Below are 20,972 nucleotides of genomic sequence, written 5' to 3'. Positions count from 1 at the left end.
ACAAAGATAACTTAAGGTCAGGGCGTGACACAGGGGCCCACACTAGGTTTATACAAACCTATAATATCAGGATGCCCACGCTAGGTTTATATATACCTCTAATATCAGGAGGTCCACGCTACGTTTATATATACCTATAATATCAGGAAGCCCACGCTACGTTTATATATACCTATAATATCAGGAGGCCCACGCTACGTTTATATATACCTCTAACATCAGGAGGCCCACGCTACGTTTATATATACCTATAACATCAGGAGGCCCACGCTACGTTTATATATACCTCTAATATCAGGATGCCCACGCTACGTTTATATATACCTATAATATCAGGAATCCCACGCTACGTTTATATATACCTATAATATCAGGAAGCACACGCTACGTTTATATATACCTCTAATATCAGGAGGCCCACGCTAGGTTTATATATACCTCTAATATCAGGAGGCCCATGCTAGGTTTATATATACCTCTAATATCAGGAGGCCCACGCTACGTTTATATATACCTATAATATCAGTAGGTCCATGCTACATTTATATCAACGTATAATATCAGGGGCCCACACTAGGTTTATATAACCCTATAATATCAGTATGCCCACGCTACGTTTATATATACCTCTAATATCAGGATGCCCACGCTACGTTTATATATACCTATAATATCAGGAAGCCCACGCTACGTTTATATATACCTATAATATCAGGAAGCCCACGCTACGTTTATATATACCTCTAATATCAGGAGGCCCACGCTAGGTTTATATATACCTCTAATATCAGGAGGCCCACGCTAGGTTTATATATACCTCTAATATCAGGAGGCCCACGCTACGTTTATATATACCTATAATATCAGTAGGTCCATGCTACATTTATATCAACGTATAATATCAGGGGTCCACGCTAGGTTTATGTAAACCTATAATATCAGGGGTCCACGCTAGGTTTATATAACCCTATAATATCCAGAGGTCCACGCTAGGTTTATTTCACCCTATAATATCTGTATGCCCACGCTAGGTTTATGTAAACCTATAAAATCAGGATGCCCACGCTAGGTTTATGTAAACCTATAAAATCAGGATGCCCACGCTAGGTTTATTTAACCCTATAATATCATGAGTCCCACGCTAGGGTTATATAAACCTATAATATCAGGAGTCTCACACTAGGTTTATGTAAACCTATAATATCAGGAGGCTCACGCTAGGTTTATATAAACCTATAATATCAGGATGCCTACGCTACGTTTATATAAACCTATAATATCAGGATGCCTACGCTAGGTTTATATAAACCTATAATATCAGGATGCCTACGCTACGTTTATATAAACCTATAATATCAGGATGCTCACGCTAGGTTTATATAAACCTATAATATCAGGATGCCTACGCTACGTTTATATAAACCTATAATATCAGGATGCTCACGCTAGGTTTATATAAACCTATAATATCAGGATGCCTACGCTACGTTTATACAAACCTACAATAGCAGGATGCCTACGCTACGTTTATATAAACCTATAATATCAGGATGCCTACGCTACGTTTATACAAACCTATAATATCAGGATGCCTACGCTACGTTTATACAAACCTATAATATCAGGATGCCTACGCTACGTTTATACAAACCTATAATATCAGGATGCCTACGCTATGTTTATATAAACCTATAATATCAGGATGCCTACGCTACGTTTATACAAACCTATAATATCAGGATGCCCACGCTAGGTTTATATATACCTCTAATATCAGGAGGCCCACGCTAGGTTTATATATACCTCTAATATCAGGAGGCCCCCGCTAGGTTTATATATACCTCTAATATCAGGAGGCCCACGCTAGGTTTATATATACCTCTAATATCAGGAGGCCCACGCTACGTTTATATATACCTATAATATCAGTAGGTCCATGCTACATTTATATCAACGTATAATATCAGGGGTCCACGCTAGGTTTATGTAAACCTATAATATCAGGGGTCCACGCTAGGTTTATATAACCCTATAATATCCAGAGGTCCACGCTAGGTTTATTTCACCCTATAATATCTGTATGCCCACGCTAGGTTTATGTAAACCTATAAAATCAGGATGCCCACGCTAGGTTTATGTAAACCTATAAAATCAGGATGCCCACGCTAGGTTTATTTAACCCTATAATATCATGAGTCCCACGCTAGGTTTATATATACCTATAATATCAGGAAGCCCACGCTACGTTTATATATACCTATAATATCAGGAGGCCCACGCTACGTTTATATATACCTCTAACATCAGGAGGCCCACGCTACGTTTATATATACCTATAACATCAGGAGGCCCACGCTACGTTTATATATACCTCTAATATCAGGATGCCCACGCTACGTTTATATATACCTATAATATCAGGAATCCCACGCTACGTTTATATATACCTATAATATCAGGAAGCCCACGCTACGTTTATATATACCTCTAATATCAGGAGGCCCACGCTAGGTTTATATATACCTCTAATATCAGGAGGCCCACGCTAGGTTTATATATACCTCTAATATCAGGAGGCCCACGCTACGTTTATATATACCTATAATATCAGTAGGTCCATGCTACATTTATATCAACGTATAATATCAGGGGCCCACACTAGGTTTATATAACCCTATAATATCAGTATGCCCACGCTACGTTTATATATACCTCTAATATCAGGATGCCCACGCTACGTTTATATATACCTATAATATCAGGAAGCCCACGCTACGTTTATATATACCTATAATATCAGGAAGCCCACGCTACGTTTATATATACCTCTAATATCAGGAGGCCCACGCTAGGTTTATATATACCTCTAATATCAGGAGGCCCACGCTAGGTTTATATATACCTCTAATATCAGGAGGCCCACGCTACGTTTATATATACCTATAATATCAGTAGGTCCATGCTACATTTATATCAACGTATAATATCAGGGGTCCACGCTAGGTTTATGTAAACCTATAATATCAGGGGTCCACGCTAGGTTTATATAACCCTATAATATCCAGAGGTCCACGCTAGGTTTATTTCACCCTATAATATCTGTATGCCCACGCTAGGTTTATGTAAACCTATAAAATCAGGATGCCCACGCTAGGTTTATGTAAACCTATAACATCAGGATGCCCACGCTAGGTTTATTTAACCCTATAATATCATGAGTCCCACGCTAGGGTTATATAAACCTATAATATCAGGAGTCTCACACTAGGTTTATGTAAACCTATAATATCAGGAGGCTCACGCTAGGTTTATATAAACCTATAATATCAGGATGCCTACGCTACGTTTATATAAACCTATAATATCAGGATGCCTACGCTAGGTTTATATAAACCTATAATATCAGGATGCCTACGCTACGTTTATATAAACCTATAATATCAGGATGCTCACGCTAGGTTTATATAAACCTATAATATCAGGATGCCTACGCTACGTTTATATAAACCTATAATATCAGGATGCTCACGCTAGGTTTATATAAACCTATAATATCAGGATGCCTACGCTACGTTTATACAAACCTACAATAGCAGGATGCCTACGCTACGTTTATATAAACCTATAATATCAGGATGCCTACGCTACGTTTATACAAACCTATAATATCAGGATGCCTACGCTACGTTTATACAAACCTATAATATCAGGATGCCTACGCTACATTTATACAAACCTATAATATCAGGATGCCTACGCTATGTTTATATAAACCTATAATATCAGGATGCCTACGCTACGTTTATACAAACCTATAATATCAGGATGCCCACGCTAGGTTTATATATACCTCTAATATCAGGAGGCCCACGCTAGGTTTATATATACCTCTAATATCAGGAGGCCCACGCTAGGTTTATATATACCTCTAATATCAGGAGGCCCACGCTAGGTTTATATATACCTCTAATATCAGGAGGCCCACGCTACGTTTATATATACCTATAATATCAGTAGGTCCATGCTACATTTATATCAACGTATAATATCAGGGGTCCACGCTAGGTTTATGTAAACCTATAATATCAGGGGTCCACGCTAGGTTTATATAACCCTATAATATCCAGAGGTCCACGCTAGGTTTATTTCACCCTATAATATCTGTATGCCCACGCTAGGTTTATGTAAACCTATAAAATCAGGATGCCCACGCTAGGTTTATGTAAACCTATAAAATCAGGATGCCCACGCTAGGTTTATTTAACCCTATAATATCATGAGTCCCACGCTAGGGTTATATAAACCTATAATATCAGGAGTCTCACACTAGGTTTATGTAAACCTATAATATCAGGAGGCTCACGCTAGGTTTTTATAAACCTATAATATCAGGATGCCTACGCTACGTTTATATAAACCTATAATATCAGGATGCCTACGCTAGGTTTATATAAACCTATAATATCAGGATGCCTACGCTACGTTTATATAAACCTATAATATCAGGATGCTCACGCTAGGTTTATATAAACCTATAATATCAGGAAGCCTACGCTACGTTTATATAAACCTATAATATCAGGATGCTCACGCTAGGTTTATATAAACCTATAATATCAGGATGCCTACGCTACGTTTATACAAACCTATAATAGCAGGATGCCTACGCTACGTTTATATAAACCTATAATATCAGGATGCCTACGCTACGTTTATACAAACCTATAATATCAGGATGCCTACGCTACGTTTATACAAACCTATAATATCAGGATGCCTACGCTACGTTTATACAAACCTATAATATCAGGATGCCTACGCTACATTTATATAAACCTATAATATCAGGATGCCTACGCTACGTTTATACAAACCTATAATATCAGGATGCCCACGCTAGGTTTATATATACCTCTAATATCAGGAGGCCCACGCTAGGTTTATATATACCTCTAATATCAGGAGGCCCACGCTAGGTTTATATATACCTCTAATATCAGGAGGCCCACGCTAGGTTTATATATACCTCTAATATCAGGAGGCCCACGCTACGTTTATATATACCTATAATATCAGTAGGTCCATGCTACATTTATATCAACGTATAATATCAGGGGTCCACGCTAGGTTTATGTAAACCTATAATATCAGGGGTCCACGCTAGGTTTATATAACCCTATAATATCCAGAGGTCCACGCTAGGTTTATTTCACCCTATAATATCTGTATGCCCACGCTAGGTTTATGTAAACCTATAAAATCAGGATGCCCACGCTAGGTTTATGTAAACCTATAAAATCAGGATGCCCACGCTAGGTTTATTTAACCCTATAATATCATGAGTCCCACGCTAGGGTTATATAAACCTATAATATCAGGAGTCTCACACTAGGTTTATGTAAACCTATAATATCAGGAGGCTCACGCTAGGTTTATATAAACCTATAATATCAGGATGCCTACGCTACGTTTATATAAACCTATAATATCAGGATGCCTACGCTAGGTTTATATAAACCTATAATATCAGGATGCCTACGCTACGTTTATATAAACCTATAATATCAGGATGCTCACGCTAGGTTTATATAAACCTATAATATCAGGATGCCTACGCTACGTTTATATAAACCTATAATATCAGGATGCTCACGCTAGGTTTATATAAACCTATAATATCAGGATGCCTACGCTACGTTTATACAAACCTATAATAGCAGGATGCCTACGCTACGTTTATACAAACCTATAATATCAGGATGCCTACGCTACGTTTATATAAACCTATAATATCAGGATGCCTACGCTACGTTTATACAAACCTATAATATCAGGATGCCTACGCTACGTTTATACAAACCTATAATATCAGGATGCCCACGCTACGTTTATATAAACCTATAATATCAGGATGCCTACGCTACGTTTATACAAACCTATAATATCAGGATGCCTACGCTACGTTTATACAAACCTATAATATCAGGATGCCTACGCTACGTTTATACAAACCTATAATATCAGGATGCCCATGCTACGTTTATATAAACCTATAATATCAGGATGCCTACGCTACGTTTATACAAACCTATAATATCAGGATGCCTACGCTACGTTTATACAAACCTATAATATCAGGATGCCTACGCTACGTTTATACAAACCTATAATATCAGGATGCCTACGCTACGTTTATACAAACCTATAATATCAGGATGCCCACGCTAGGTTTATATAAACCTATAATATCAGGATGCCTACGCTACGTTTATACAAACCTATAATATCAGGAGGCTCACGCTAGGTTTATATAAACCTATAATATCAGGATGCCTACGCTACGTTTATACAAACCTATAATATCAGGATGCCTACGCTACGTTTATATAAACCTATAATATCAGGATGCCTACGCTACGTTTATACAAACCTATAATATCAGGATGCCTACGCTACGTTTATATAAACCTATAATATCAGTGGACATTAAAACCAGACAACGGAACAGTTCGTTGTCATATTGGCAGGTTTGCTAGCAACAAACTATTTAGCTAGATCCTAGCCTAGTGTTTGTTATGCAATTTCCTCGTAATTAATAGTCATTGTTGACGAGTAGGCACATTTTTCAATCTTACATACCACAGTTGCCACGGAAAACAATTTGAAAGAACGCATGTATCAGTAAAAAAACTTGTAATATTTAACATTTGCCAGAGTTGTGACCATACTTAAAGAACTAATCCAACGAGCGATATTGCCTATATTGTTTTTGTTTTCATATTGTTTGCTTAGATGTCTTTTGTGGCCAGCTCCCCCCCCCCCCCCCCCACACACACACACACACTCCTCTGGGTGAGCAGGCTTTGTGAATGATCATCATACTTGGTAAAAGGCCCATTCCCATTCACACTCACGCTCAAGTTTATTTAACCATTGTGGACAGGATTTCCTCTGCCCTCCCCTCATCCCTCACTACTTCTGCTTCATTTTATTGAATCACTCGTTCTAACAGGTACCTACTGAAACTGTATGCTGAAAATCTGTCATCGGTCAAAAACACTTCCCTTTCTATATTGGTGTGTCCCTTCTTAGTAATTTCTTTGAACAGTCCCCTCAACCATACCATTTATTTTGGATGGGAGGGGTTCTGGTTTGGTGGCACCAAAGGTACAGTGGCATTTAAGCGCTATACCACTGCACCTGTGGGCTTACCTGTCATAACTCACTAAGTATGACAAAAGCATATTGTGCACAAATATTGTTGCGATTGGTTCACCTATGCATCAAATAGAAGTGTAACAGTGTGTGACTTTCTTTGTTTTCCTCTGAGTATGTACTGTATGACCTAAAGGTGAATGACACTGGGACATTCCAGCTGGTCATACAGTAGACTCACCTGGCTGCCCGAACCGAACCGTTCCGTCACCAAAACACCAGCCAAGCCCCTCGCTCTCTCTGTTTATTGTAGAGCAAAGCCAGGCCTTTTGAAGCAGCCCAGTCATGCTCCCATGATGCTCGGCCCAGTCGGTTCATTCTGGCTCTGACCCTGCTGCGTCAACTGAGCAGGGGTGAGGTAGGGCTGACCTATCCCATTCTCTAAACACACACAGAGGTACACACACACAGAGACAGAGGGCCGCATGTACACACACACACACACACACACACCATTCTGGCTCATCCTGTAAAACATCACATCATGTTTAAGTGGTTGTAGAGAGAGGTTAACCAATCCCCACAGGAAACTGCACCACTGCAACCAACATGGTTTCATTTCCTCACCATCATCCTTAAAGCTCACATCTTTACCAGAAAGAGAAAATACAGATCAAATGATAAGTTTGCTTTGATGGTTTTTAGATATAACAGAATCCGAGCTCTTGATGGTATTTTCTAAAAAGCTGATCTCACTGAGGCTTGTCTAGGTCATGTCCTCCTTACTTATTCCCTCTAATTGATTAACTGCTACCTGTTTAATCAAACGTATTTATATAGCCCTTCTTACATCAGCTGATATATCAATGTGCTGTACAGAAACTCAGCCTAAAACCCCAAACAGCAAGCAATGCTGGTGTAGAAGCACGGGTATGAGTAGCCTGTTTTAATGACCACAAGGGGTAATATCATCTGCCGATACACTACTGACAATGTGACAGAGGTATAGTCCACTACTCCAACTCTAACTTAACTTACAGTTCATCCTCACCAGAGTCTTTGCCCTCATAGTTTAATGATTGGTGAAACCAGCTTTCTCATCCCTCTGCTCATATATGGACATCTTGCAATCGTGTCAAGCCACATTCCTCTCAATGCGCTGCTCCAAGGGAAAAAGGCACGTTGCTGGAGAAGAATGCTGAGGAAGTGCCATTAGTCGGCCAGGCCGTTACCACAAGCAGTATTGACCACGAGGGTGGGTGTGTGTGTCTGTCTGTGTGTGTGTGCGTGCGTGTGCGTGCTTGTGAGCAAACCCATGAGAGCGGTGGAAACTCTTACTGGATGTGTACTGGCTGACTCAGCCAGTACATTTTGGGGGTTTAGGCTCGCCTGCCACACACCAGTTAACCTTCTGTGCTCCTATTCTACTCATACTTATGTCATGTGGAGAGCCAGAACAGAACCAAGTTGGATTTGTTGGACTTTTGGTTCAATTATTGAGAATGCTCACACTTTCTTCTTTGTCTCTGATTGTTGATTTCTCCCTCCTATATCGCTCTCTGTGTTCTCTCTCTCTAGTTCTATTGACTGGCTGTCTGTCAACCTGTCTCTCATTATTCCTTAAGGGTTTATATCCCAGACATCAATGAAATGAAACTGACCCCTTTTAAAGAAATATTATCCTCTCAGTCAAAGGACATGTTCACTCTTGAGCAAGTTCCTGTGTACTTTTGACTAAGATAAACAGGTGAGCACAGGTGAAATGGTTTGCTGTTTGAGCATCTGAAGTATTCCATTGTGCTACGCTGTTGACATTTTGTCAGACATTTTTGTCTCTGCTACATTTGGCCATGACAGTCGCTGTCTGCCTAAGTGCTTTGAAAGACCTTAGTCGACAACAGCAAATATGACACAAAAGGCCCAGCACGCCCATGAAGGACAGGACCGTCTTTTCCGTGTGGGTCACTGTTGGGAGGATAACTCAACTAGGCTTGGTGGTCTAGAGTTCAGCCTAGCTCGCTCTCCCTCTTTGTCTCTGTTTCTGTCTCTATCTCCGATACATATTCAACACTACATGCTAGTTTATACAGATTGTATATTTAATCTTCATAATTCTTTGTCTTAGCTCCAGTCCTGGGAGTCTTTTCATGTGTGTAAGTGCACTTTCATTACCTCCAGCTCTTTTGATGAGAACACAAATGAGTGTTTTGTGTGGGCATGTGGGCGTCTCGTTATCTGCTTTTGCTTTGTACCCTGTCATTACCAGAGAAAACAAACACAAATGTGTTGCCATGCCAACAGCTGAACAGGAAATAACATGTTGAGGAAGTGTGAGGTAAAGTATGATACAGAGAAAGAAGGAGGGGTGGAGACGGATGGAGACTGCTTTAGTCACTGTGGTTCATGCTAGCTCCTCTTTATCCTACAGCACAGTATGCCTCACTCAAGTTGATCCCATCATTAATCACACTTTATTCACTCTCCCACATCATCTTCTTGTGTATTACATCCAGGGGTTGGAACCGGAATTATTTTCCAATCAATATTTTTTTTCATTCCGTTCCACTGTTCCACTAGCAAAATAAAGTTCTGAATTGGTTCGAACCCCCCAAAAAGTAACGATTGAAATCATTCCTTTCTTGTTCCTTTTTAAATCTCTGAAATCGTAATGTTTTTTAATTTAGTTCGACATTAAATGACTTCAACAATCAGTGCGGATAGAGCATCTTGCTATGGAGCGGGCAAGATTTGTTTCCATACGAGAAGGAAAGACAAGTGTAGGGTGCAAGATGCAACTGAAATTTTGTGGGTGGGGAGGGAGCGAAAGAGGGTCGAGGAAGACTCTTGGCTTGATGCAATTGAAGCACTGAGCATCTAGTGATGACATGCATTATCTGATTTATGCCCACAGAATTATACCTACGGAGGAGTGGCTTCTATGGAGGAACTTGGAATGTGTTTGAACTTCAGAGAGTTGGCTTAACGTTGGACCAGAGCTAGCTAGCTAACAAGCTTGTGTGTGCAGAGCGGCACCAGAATTAAAAACACGTCTTAAGTTTTTGTAGTTAGTAAATGCAGTTGTGAAACGTGATAACTAATAGTATTCCTAACTAGCATTGAAAAAGTAAATCCATTCATCTCAAATTAAAAATCTATCTATTGCTCGTGTTTCTTGGTCCAAGCAAGTCTCTTCTTATTATTGGTGTCCTTTAATAGTGGTTTCTTTGCAGCAATTCGACCATGAAGGCCTGATTTACGCAGTCTCCTCTGAACAGTTGATGTTGAGATGTGTCTGTTACTTGAACTCATTTATTTGGGCTGCAATCTGTGGCTGGTAACTCCTTTTCCAAAATCTGCTTTTTTCTAAACAATTGTGGAATGAACTTATCCTCTGCAGCAGAGGTAACTCTGGGTCTTCCTTTCCTATGGCAGTCCTGATGAGAGCCAGTTTCATCATCGTGCTTGATGGTTTTTGCAACTGCACTTGAAGAAACGTTCAAAGATCCGGATTGACTGAACTTCATGTCATAAAGTAATGATGGACTGTTGTTTCTTTTAGCTTATATGAGCTGTTCTTGCCATAATATGGACTTGCTCTTTTACCATATAGGGCTAACTGCTGTATACCACCCTACCTTGTCACAACACAACTGGTTGGCTCAAACACATTAGGAAAGAAATTCCACAAATTAACTTATAACAAGGCACACCTGTTAATTGAAATGCATTCCAGGTGACTACCTCATGAAGCTGGTTGAGGGAATGCCAAGAGTTTGCAAAGCTGTCATCAAGGCAAAGAGTGGCTACTTTGAAGAATCTAGAATCAAAAATGTATTTTGATTTGTTTAACACTTTTTTGGTTACTACATGATTCCATATGTGTTATTTCATAGTTTTGATAGAAAATAGTAAACATTAAGGAAAAGCCTTGAATTAGTAGGTGCAATACAACCACGACTTTACAAAGACACAGGCGCCCTTCCTAACTCAGATGCCAGAGGGGAAGGAAACCACTCAGGGATTTCACCATGAGGCCAATGGTTACAGTTACAGAGGTTAATAGCCGTCATAGGACAAAACGGAGGATGGATGAACAACATTGCAGTTACTCCAAAATACTAACCTAATTGACAGAATGAAAAGAAGGAAGCACTAAAGTTATAAAGTTATACTGCAAAAAATGTGGCAAAGGGATGAACTTTTTGTCCTGAATAGAAAGTGTTATGTTTAAGGCAAATCCAATATAACACATTACGGAGTAACTCTCTCCATATTTTCAAACATAGTGGTGGCTGCATCATGTTATGGGTATACTTGTAATCGTTAAGGACTGTGGAGTTTTTCAAGATAAAAAAGAAACTGAATGAAGCTAAGCACAGGAAAAATCCTAGAGGAAAACCTGGTTCAGTCGGCTTTCCACCAGACACTGGGAGATTATTTCACTTTTCAGCAGGACAATAACCTAAAACACAAGGCCAAATCTACACTGGAGTTCCTTACCAAGAACACACTGAATGGCCAAGTTACAGTTTTGACTTAAATCTACTTGAAAATCTATTGCAAGACCAGAAAATGGTTGCCTAGCAATGATCAACATTGTACATTCTTTTAAAACAATAATGGGCAACAGCAATCCAGGTGTGGAAAGCTCTTAGAATCTTACCCAGAAAGACTCACAGCTGTAATAGCTGCCAAAGATGCTTCTACAAAGTATTGACTCAGGGGTGTAATTGAGATAGTTCTGTATTTCACTTTCATGAAATTAGCAAAGATTTCTATTAACATGTTTTCAGTTTTCATTATGGGGTATGGTGTGTAGACGGGTGATACATAAAATCAATTTAATCCATGTTGAATTCAGGCTGTAACACAACAAAATGTGGAACAAGTCAAAGGGTATTAACACTTTCTGAAGGCACTGTATTCACTGTGTAATGCAACACCTTGAACACTTTATTTTATTGCCATATTATTGCTTTACACAGTCCTGACTGTTTTACTGTTAGCATGTCAAAACTTTAGCTTTTTACTCAGCAAATACCTAGAGGGCGATTTGCCATTCACAACACTCCCACGCTGTTTCCTCTCACTGTAACATGGCCATTCCTCTAGAGCGGTCATCGAGATGGTACAGAGAAATATGTCTGTAACTCCCACCATCATATTTTATTTGGTGTGATAAAGATAAGCCATAACAATGCTCTCTTTATCTCTCCCCTAATGAACTGAACACAGTGGTTTATTTCTCACTTGTTCGCTCTATCGCCTCACATAGATAGATGATGGATTGTATATAGGATACACGAATCATACCTCCCCTAAAATGCTAACCTCCCCTGTTATTGGTAATGGTGAGAGATTAGCATGTTTTGGGGGCATGATCTTTGTGCATCTGTAACTTTCTCACTTAACATAATTCACGATTCAGTAATGATTATCTGTAATCATGGAGGCATCCACATTAATGTAGAAGTGTTCAGAAACATATTATGTTCTTATTTACAATAAGTGACTCAAAAATGACACAATACATAATTTACCATTAATTTACCATAATCCAAAACACAACCAAAACAAACTGCAATACATCCAACAAGTTTGTGAGTCACAAGTAGTCATTGTATGCTAGGAATATGGGACCAAATACTAAACATTTTACTATGTTTAATACACTATAAGTACATTTGTACCAACACTTATGACACATTCAAATGGGTCGTCTAGATACATAATGTGCATTAATTTCTAAACAGATATGTATGAAAATACCCTCAAATAAAAGGTGACATTCTGTACTGTCGCCACATATATAACATTTGATCTCAAATCCAAAATGCTGTAGTATAGAGCCAAATGAAACCTTTTATTTTCACTGTCCAAATAAATACACAGGGGAATGTACCTCATATGAATTTAGAATCACATTTTCAAGGTGTTTCACATAACCTACTTTATATACACGTGTTTAGTTTATTATCTTGAAAGGTGCAATGGATTACTGGAAATGATCGGCTGGGCCATAAGCTGGGCCATTACAGCATTCTCTATACGTGTTTGGTTGAGAAGCAGAAAACAAGACAACTACAATAGGCCTCCACCTTTCATGTTGTTGACCTGCTTTAGGTACTTACTTGGAAATATACAAATATTTGCCAGAGTACTTTCCTTTAGAACTGAAAGGACTTGAACATGAACAAAGATTTTGTCTGATTTCTTATCTTTAGACCTGAAAGGACCTGGGTCTTTTCAGTTAGAAGCTAAATATGAATATGGTGATAATATTACTCCAATTGACAGCTTCCTTAATCATCGCATAGATGCCATCTAAATTCCATCTAACCTGAGGTCAAAGCTATTTTTGTCCCTTCACAGCTGAGACTAGAGCTGGAACAAATCTTCATGAACATCAATGTAGTTTCCCTTCATGCTTATGTAATTCATTGTTCTGTCTCATTAGGCTCTCCTTGAATTCTCATTGACCACTGGTCTATAGGACTTAGCTAGGTGAAAGCAATATGAATATGGCTGAAATACCTCCAGTTCACCTACCAGTGAAAATAGACTAGGATAGGTAGGGGCTTGAGATAAAGCCCCTGGTAAGAGTAGACGGGATCTATATTTAATCCGATGACATAGTGGCACTCAATGTATCATTGTGGTTGTTGAGATTGGAGGGGGGGGGTTAGCTTTTTTTTGGAGAGGGGAGGAAAAGGATATTCATTGAAAGCAGAGCAGGGAGAAAACAAAAGACCAGATGCGCTATCAGCAACTGTTGCTGTCATAGACAGAATGAGAGAAAGGTAGAACAGGGAGAGAAGGGGGAGAGGAAAGGGGATAGTTAACAAAACACAAGAGAGGGGCACTTTCCAAGCTAATAAAAAACTGAAGAAGCAGACAGTGACAGGAAAGAGAAAAAAGAGCGATTGAGAGAGAAAAAATGGAGAGAGGCTGCGCAAGGTAGGGTGGGAGGGAGCAAGAGAGGGAGAGGCAGAAGGGTGTGTACACACATGCACCACCCTCTTCCCCATTCTGCCTGTCACAAGGCTCAGAAACCCTCTCTCAAACAGAAAAGAAAAAAGTTGGGCAAAGTCTGTCTCAGCTCCAATAGCTACCAGACACCCACTTCCTTTAGAGGACCGGACTCTCTCTCTCTCTCTCTTTATCTCTCTCTCACACACACTCACTCACTCACACACACACACACACACACACACACACACACACATACACCCCCCCACACTCACTCCTGACAGAGAAGATAGGACAACTGGAGAGACCATACACACTTCCTACTCATCCAGTAACTCACCCAGCCATCGTCAGACGCTAAGACCAAGATGTGGACTCTACTCTTGGGGGTTACTTTTGGATTACTGGCCTCCTCCAGGTTGGAACCGGCTCAAGGTGAGGGTGTGCATCTCTCTCTGCCCAGCAGACACCTCTTTGTCTAGGGCTTTTTTCTCTGCTTTCAGCCTGGAAACCCTCTCCTTTGTTGGTAGATTTTATGGCGAGACAGTATAGTTTTTTTCATTCTCAGCACTTGATGAGCATGTATAGTGTGTGTGTGTGTGTGTGTGTGTGTGTGTGTGTGTGTGTGTGTGTGTGTGTGTGTGTGTGTGTGTGTGTGTGTGTGTGTGTGTGTGTGTGTGTGTGTGTGTGTGTGTGTGTGTGTGTGTGTGTGTGTGTGTGTGTGTGTGTGTGTGTGTGTAAGAAGAGAGTACGATAGGCTGAGGCAGTGCCTGTGGAATGGATGAGTAGACGCCAGTAGAGCAGCGTGCGATAGGCTACACTAGCACAGACAGGCTTACGTCTGGCAGTCTGAGACTCATGACAGCACAGACACAAAGGAGAAAGTCTCTCTCTCTCTCTTTCTCTCACACATACGCTCACATACACACTCACCACTGAGTGTGTTAGGGAGGAGAACAATGAGCCCATGCCGGGCAGCTGCTCATTTTTCATGCCTTCAGCCGGTTATCTTGGTATTGTATGGCCACTGTAGCCTTCAGAAAGCATCTATCTGCACTTCAATCAATGTGAGGATACGAAAGAGCTCTATTCATTGTCTGACCACAGCTGAGAGCTATGCTGCCGTGCTTTTACGCTGCATTTTCTCAGGATAATCATTAACTCCTCTACCTTTCTCTCTCTCTCTGTTTCTCTCTCGCTGTCTTTCATTTTCTTTGTCTCTCGCTCCCTCATGCTTTCAGTAAGGGCTCTTGATTGGATTTGTGTATCAGAGCGGCATCTTTCTGACAAGGGGAAGTTGGTGCTGAATCAAACAGGTCTGGGTTAGTCTCGCTCTCTTTGACTTGGCTGGGGGGGGATCTCGCTGTGCCTCTTCTCTGGCTCTGTGCCAAAGCACAGCTAGCATGCAGCTGTAAATCTGACCGGTTTAAATACAAACAAAGAGGAGCTATAGGGTAGTATGTGTGTGTGTTCACATTTCCCCTGTGTATTCCTACAAGTTTTTGCCTCTTGGTTTAACCTTAGGGAATGAAGGGTTGTATGAAGATGATAGCTGTGTGTGTGTGCATCTATGTGTGTGTTCACAGTAATTGGGTGTCTGGTGAGTTGAATCCTGGGGTAGTTACAGCTCATCCTGCCCAGTCTTTGAACCCTAAATGTGCTGCAGTCCAGACATCCATGTAAACCAATAACCCATTAACAAGGCCTCTCCCATGACCGTGGATCCAATCCTCATATGGTTCTGTAAATGACCAAAGCAATAGGACCCCGACATTTGACCTCCAGAAAATACTTGCTCTCCTAGCCCCTCTGGCTAATGCGGCCATCCAATGGATATACTTTTTCAAAAGCTGTTTTTGCTTTAGACACACTCACAAACACACACGCACAAAACGACATCCATGCATAATGCTTACGTTACAGAAATATGAGCTAGGCATTAATACGGCTGTTCCCATTGCTGGGTTGTTTGCTCAGGGCGTCTTGGCAGTTGGTCAGCTTCACTCCGCTCCTCAGAGCACGTTAGACAAGGCCTGATTGATCAGATGGCTACAGGTATGCACAGGGCCAGAGCAGGCTGTGTCCGTCCAGGCTGGACACATGCATGCACGCACACACACCTCACCGAGACCAGCCCATGCCTGTGGCTGTATTTGCTCCCCTGGCGTAACGACCCCTCCCGTACCTCTGGGTGTCCATTTCCAAGGTGAGGGGTTCCTGTGGACCAGCACTAGGGCCTCACAAAGAGGCCTTGTGCCCATGCACGCTGGGACTACCGTCACCTGCCATCTGATCTGCATGGGCACTTGTTTGGCCCCTGTCCAATACCCCTCTACCCTCCTATACCCTTCTCTACCCTTCTCTACCAACCAATCACACGTAGGCCTCACAGCCGGCCACCACTAAGTTGAGCCGTTCCTCTCCTCCTCCTCTCCCTTTCTCTCCGGTACTTTTGGTAGCCCCTTCTCTCAGTCAGATGCTGATCGGCATTTAAACTGATCTTAAACGGGGGGTACCTCATATTTCAGCACTACTGTATCTTCAAGAATGCTTTTAAACCTATTAATTATGATTTAAAGCCTCTCTGTGAGTCTCAGGTTCCCCAGTAACCAGGCTGTACCCCCGCACCCTTCCTTCTCTTCCCTGTTCATATACACTGAAGTCTTTGTAGCCAAGGGAAAGCTGTTCCAAAGGCCTCTCTTTGTAATGTATACATATCCTTACTGCATGAGGCAAGCCTGACCATCTCTAATACCCAACCAGACTACATTTTGTATCTGGGACCAATACAGCGGCTGTTACTAAGTCTATTTTCTTTTTTTCTTTTTTTTTAGCTTTCACTGCAAGTCGATAATCATGTAAGTGTTCAGAGGTTAGGATAGACACATGTAAAAGGTCATATTGTGGATTTATCCACTAAAATGTTCTCTCAATTTTGATGTAAGATTTGGGAGCCTATAAGCTAAAAGTCTTTGAAAGACATAAGGGGGGAAATGAACGGGTCACTGAGAGAGAGACAGAGAAAGGGGGGAAAGAGGGGCAGGAGTTAGCCCGGAGCTAGGCCCATCTCCCGGCTAGCTGAAGAGATCCATCAGACAATTCCTGGGCTTCAATACCTCTTTTGCCAATTGGCCTGGACCCTTTGCTGCCGACACAAAGCCCCGCCGATCCATCACAACTGGTCTGCCGACGTAACCGTCTGAGGGGGTTTCAACAGGCTCTTCCGTTTCGACGTCCCTCTGAGGCCCATCTGCTAGCCTGCTAGCACCGGCCTGCTAGCTGTCTGAATCGCTGTGCCTCCAGCTCGCCTAACTACTCACTGGATCCTATGATAACTCGGCTACACATGCGTCTCCCTAATGTCAATATGCCTTGTCTGTTGCTGTTTTGGTTAGGGATTTGTCTTATTTCACTGTATAGCCTCCAGCCCTGCTCAATATGCCTTAGCTAGCCCTTTTGTTCCATCCCCCAAACATGTTGTGACCTCACTTGGCTTAAATGGTGCCTCTAGAGACAAAACCTCTCTCATCGTCACTCAATGCCTAGGCTTACCTCCACTGTACTCACATCCTACCATGCCCGTGTCTGTACATTATGCCTAGAATCTATTCTTCCACGCCCAGAAATCTGTTCCTTTTACTATCTGTTCCAAATGCACTACACAACCAGGTCTTTAAGCCTTTAGCAGTACTCTTATCCTACTCCTCATCTGTTCCTCTGGTGATGTAGAGGTTAACCCAGGCCCTGCAGCCCCCAGCATCACTCCCATTCCCCAGGCGCTCTCATTTGTTGACTTATGTAACCATAAAAGCCTTGGTTTCATGCATGTTAACATTAGAAGCCTCCCTAAGTTTGTTTAATTCACTGCTTTAGCACACTCTGCCAACCCAGATGTCCTAGCCGTGTTTGAATCCTGGCAATTTCCAACCCAAACTATAACATTTTCCGACAAGATAGAACTGCCAAAGGGGACGGAGTTGCAATCTACTGAGGAGATAGCCTGCAGAGTTCTGTCATTCTATCCAGGTCTGTGCCCAAACAATTCTAGCTTCTACTTTTAAAAATTCACCTTTCCAGAAACAAGTCTCTCACTATTGCCGCTTGTTATAGACCCCCTTCAGGGCCCAGCTGTGCCCTGGACACCATATGTGAATTCATCGCCGTCCATCTATCTTCAGAGTTCGTACTGTTAGGTGACCTAAACTGGGACATGCTTAACACCCAGGTCCTACAATCTAAGCTAGATGCCCTCAATCTCACACAAATTATCAAGGAACCTACCAGGTACAACCCTAAATCTGTAACCATGGGCACCCTCTTAGATATCATCCTGACCAACTTGCCCTCTAAATACACCTCCGCTGTATTCAACCAGGATCTCAGCAATCACTGCCTCATTGCCTGCGTGCGTTATGGGTCCACAGTCAAACGACCACCCCTCATCACTGTCAAATGCTGCCTAAAACACTTCAGCAAGCAGGCCTTTCTATTTGACCTGGCCCAGGTATCATGGAAAGATATTGACCTCATCCCGTCAGTAGAGGATGCCTGTTTGGTCTTCAAAAGTGCTTTCCTCTCCATCTTAAATAAGCATGCCCCATTCAAAAAATGTATAACTAAGAACAGATATATGCCTTGCTTCACCCCAGACTTGACTGCCCTTGACCAGCACAAAAACATCCTTTGGCGTTCTGATTAGCATCGAATAGCTCCCGTGATATGCAACTTTTCAAGGAAGTCAGGAACCAATATACTCATTCAGTTAGGAAAGCTAAGGCTAGCTTAAATTTGCCTCCTGTAGCACTAATTCCAAAAGGTTTTGGGACACTGTAAAGTCCATGGAGAATCCCAGCTACCCACAGCACTGAGGATAGGAAACACTGTCACCACCGATATATCTGCGATAATCGATAATTTCAATAAGCATTTTTCTATGGCTGGCCATGCAAGAAGAGAGTCTCAGCACCCCCTGCAGCACCCTGTCCAAGCCCCCCCCTGCTTCTCCTTCATGCATATCCAGGCAGCTGATGTTCTGAAAGAGCTGCAAAATCTGGATCCCTACAAATCAGCTGGGCTAGACAATCTGGACCATCTCTTTCTGAAATTATCAGCTGAAATTGCTGCAACCCCTATTACTAGCCTATTCAACCTCTCTTTCATATCATCTGAGATCCCCAAAGATTGTAAAGCTGCCGGGGGAGACACTCTAGACCCAAACCGTTATAGACCTAAATCCATCCTGCCCTGTTTATCTAAAATCTTTGAAAGCCAAGTTAACAAACAGATCACCGACCATTTGGAATCCCACCGTACCTTCTCCAATATGCAATCTGGTTTCCGAGCTGGTCATGGGTGCACCTCAGCCATGCTCAAGGTCATAAACGATATCATAACCACCATCGATAAAAGACAGTACTGTGCAGCCATCTTCATCGACCTGGCAAAGGCTTTTCAACTCTGTCAATCACCGCATTCTTATCGGCAGACTCAGTAGCCTTGACTTCTCAAATGACAGCCTATCCTGGTTCACCAACTACTTCTCAGATAGAGTTTAGTGTGTCAAATCGGAGGGGCTGCTGTCCTGACCTCTGGCAGTCTCTATGGGGGTGCCACAGGGTTCAATTCTCGGGCCGACTCTTTTCTCTGTATATATCAATGATGTCGCTCTTGCTGCTGGTGATTCTCTGATCCACCTCTACGTAGACGACACCATTCTGTATACATCTGGCCCTTCTTTGGACACTGTGCTAACAAACCTCCAAACGAGCTTCAACGCCATACAACAATCCTTCTGTGGCCTCCAACTGCTTTTAAATGCTAGTAAAACTAAGTGCATGCTCTTCAAACGATTGCGACCCGCATCCCCCCGCCCGACTAGCATCACAACTCTGGACGGTTCTGACTTCGAATATGTGGACAACTACAAATACCTAGGTGTCTGGTTAGACTGTAAACTATCCTTCCAGACTCACATTAAGCATCTCCAATCCAAAATTAAATCTAAAATCGGCTTCCTATTTCGCAACGAAGCCTCCTTCACTCACGCTGCCAAACATACCCTCGTAAAACGGACAATCCTACCGATCCTTGACTTCGGCCATGTAATTTATAAAATAGCCCCCAACACTCTAGTCAGCACACTGGATGTTGTCTATCACAGTGACATCCGTTTTGTCACCAAAGCCCCATATACTACCCACCACTGCGACCTGTATGCTCTCGTTGGCTGTTCCTCACTACATATCCATCGCCAAACCCACTGGCTCCAGGTCATCTATAAGTCTTTGCTAGGTAAAGCCCCGCCTTATCTCAGCACACTAGTCACCATAGCAACACCCACCTGTAGCACGTGCTCCAGCAGGTATATTGCACTGGTCATCCCCAAAGCCAACACTTACTTTGGCCGTCTTTCCATCCAGTTCTCTGCTGCCAATGACTGGAACAAATTGCAAAAATCACTGAAGGTGGAGTCTTATATCTCCCTCTCTAACTTTAAGCATCAGCTGTCAGAGCAGTTTACCGATCACTGTACCTGTACACAGCCAATCTGTAAATAGCACACCCAACTACCTCATCCCCATATTATTACTTACCCTTATGCTCTTTTGCACCCCAGTAGCTCTATTTGCACATCATCATCTGCACATCTATCACTCCAGTGTTAATGCTAAATTGTAATTATTTCGCCTCTATGGCCTATTTATTGACTACCTCCCTACTATTCTACATTTGCACACACATTACATAGATTTTTCTATTGTGTTATTGTGACTGTACGTTTGTTTATGTGTAACTCTGTGTTGTTGTTTTTGTCGCACTGCTTTGCTTTATCTTGTCCATGTCGCAGT

General features: G+C 41.8%; 1 protein-coding gene across 1 annotated transcript in view; it reads left to right on the top strand.

The window, feature by feature from the left end:
- The first annotated feature begins 14,157 nt into the window (after positions 1 to 14,157).
- LOC129862270 (CD44 antigen-like) overlaps positions 14,158 to 20,972 on the top strand; it is a 42,748-nt gene continuing 35,933 nt past the window's right edge. The window contains exon 1 of the mRNA XM_055933759.1: positions 14,158 to 14,559. Within this exon, the coding sequence (XP_055789734.1) occupies positions 14,493 to 14,559 (67 nt within the window). The 5' untranslated portion in view covers positions 14,158 to 14,492. The remainder of the gene's footprint in view (positions 14,560 to 20,972) is intronic.

The sequence above is a fragment of the Salvelinus fontinalis genome, chromosome 9 (assembly GCF_029448725.1).
Source record: "Salvelinus fontinalis isolate EN_2023a chromosome 9, ASM2944872v1, whole genome shotgun sequence".
In the NCBI taxonomy this organism is placed as follows: domain Eukaryota; kingdom Metazoa; phylum Chordata; class Actinopteri; order Salmoniformes; family Salmonidae; genus Salvelinus; species Salvelinus fontinalis.
Note: the sequence above shows the minus strand (reverse complement) of the source record. Positions and strands in the feature narration are given on the sequence as shown.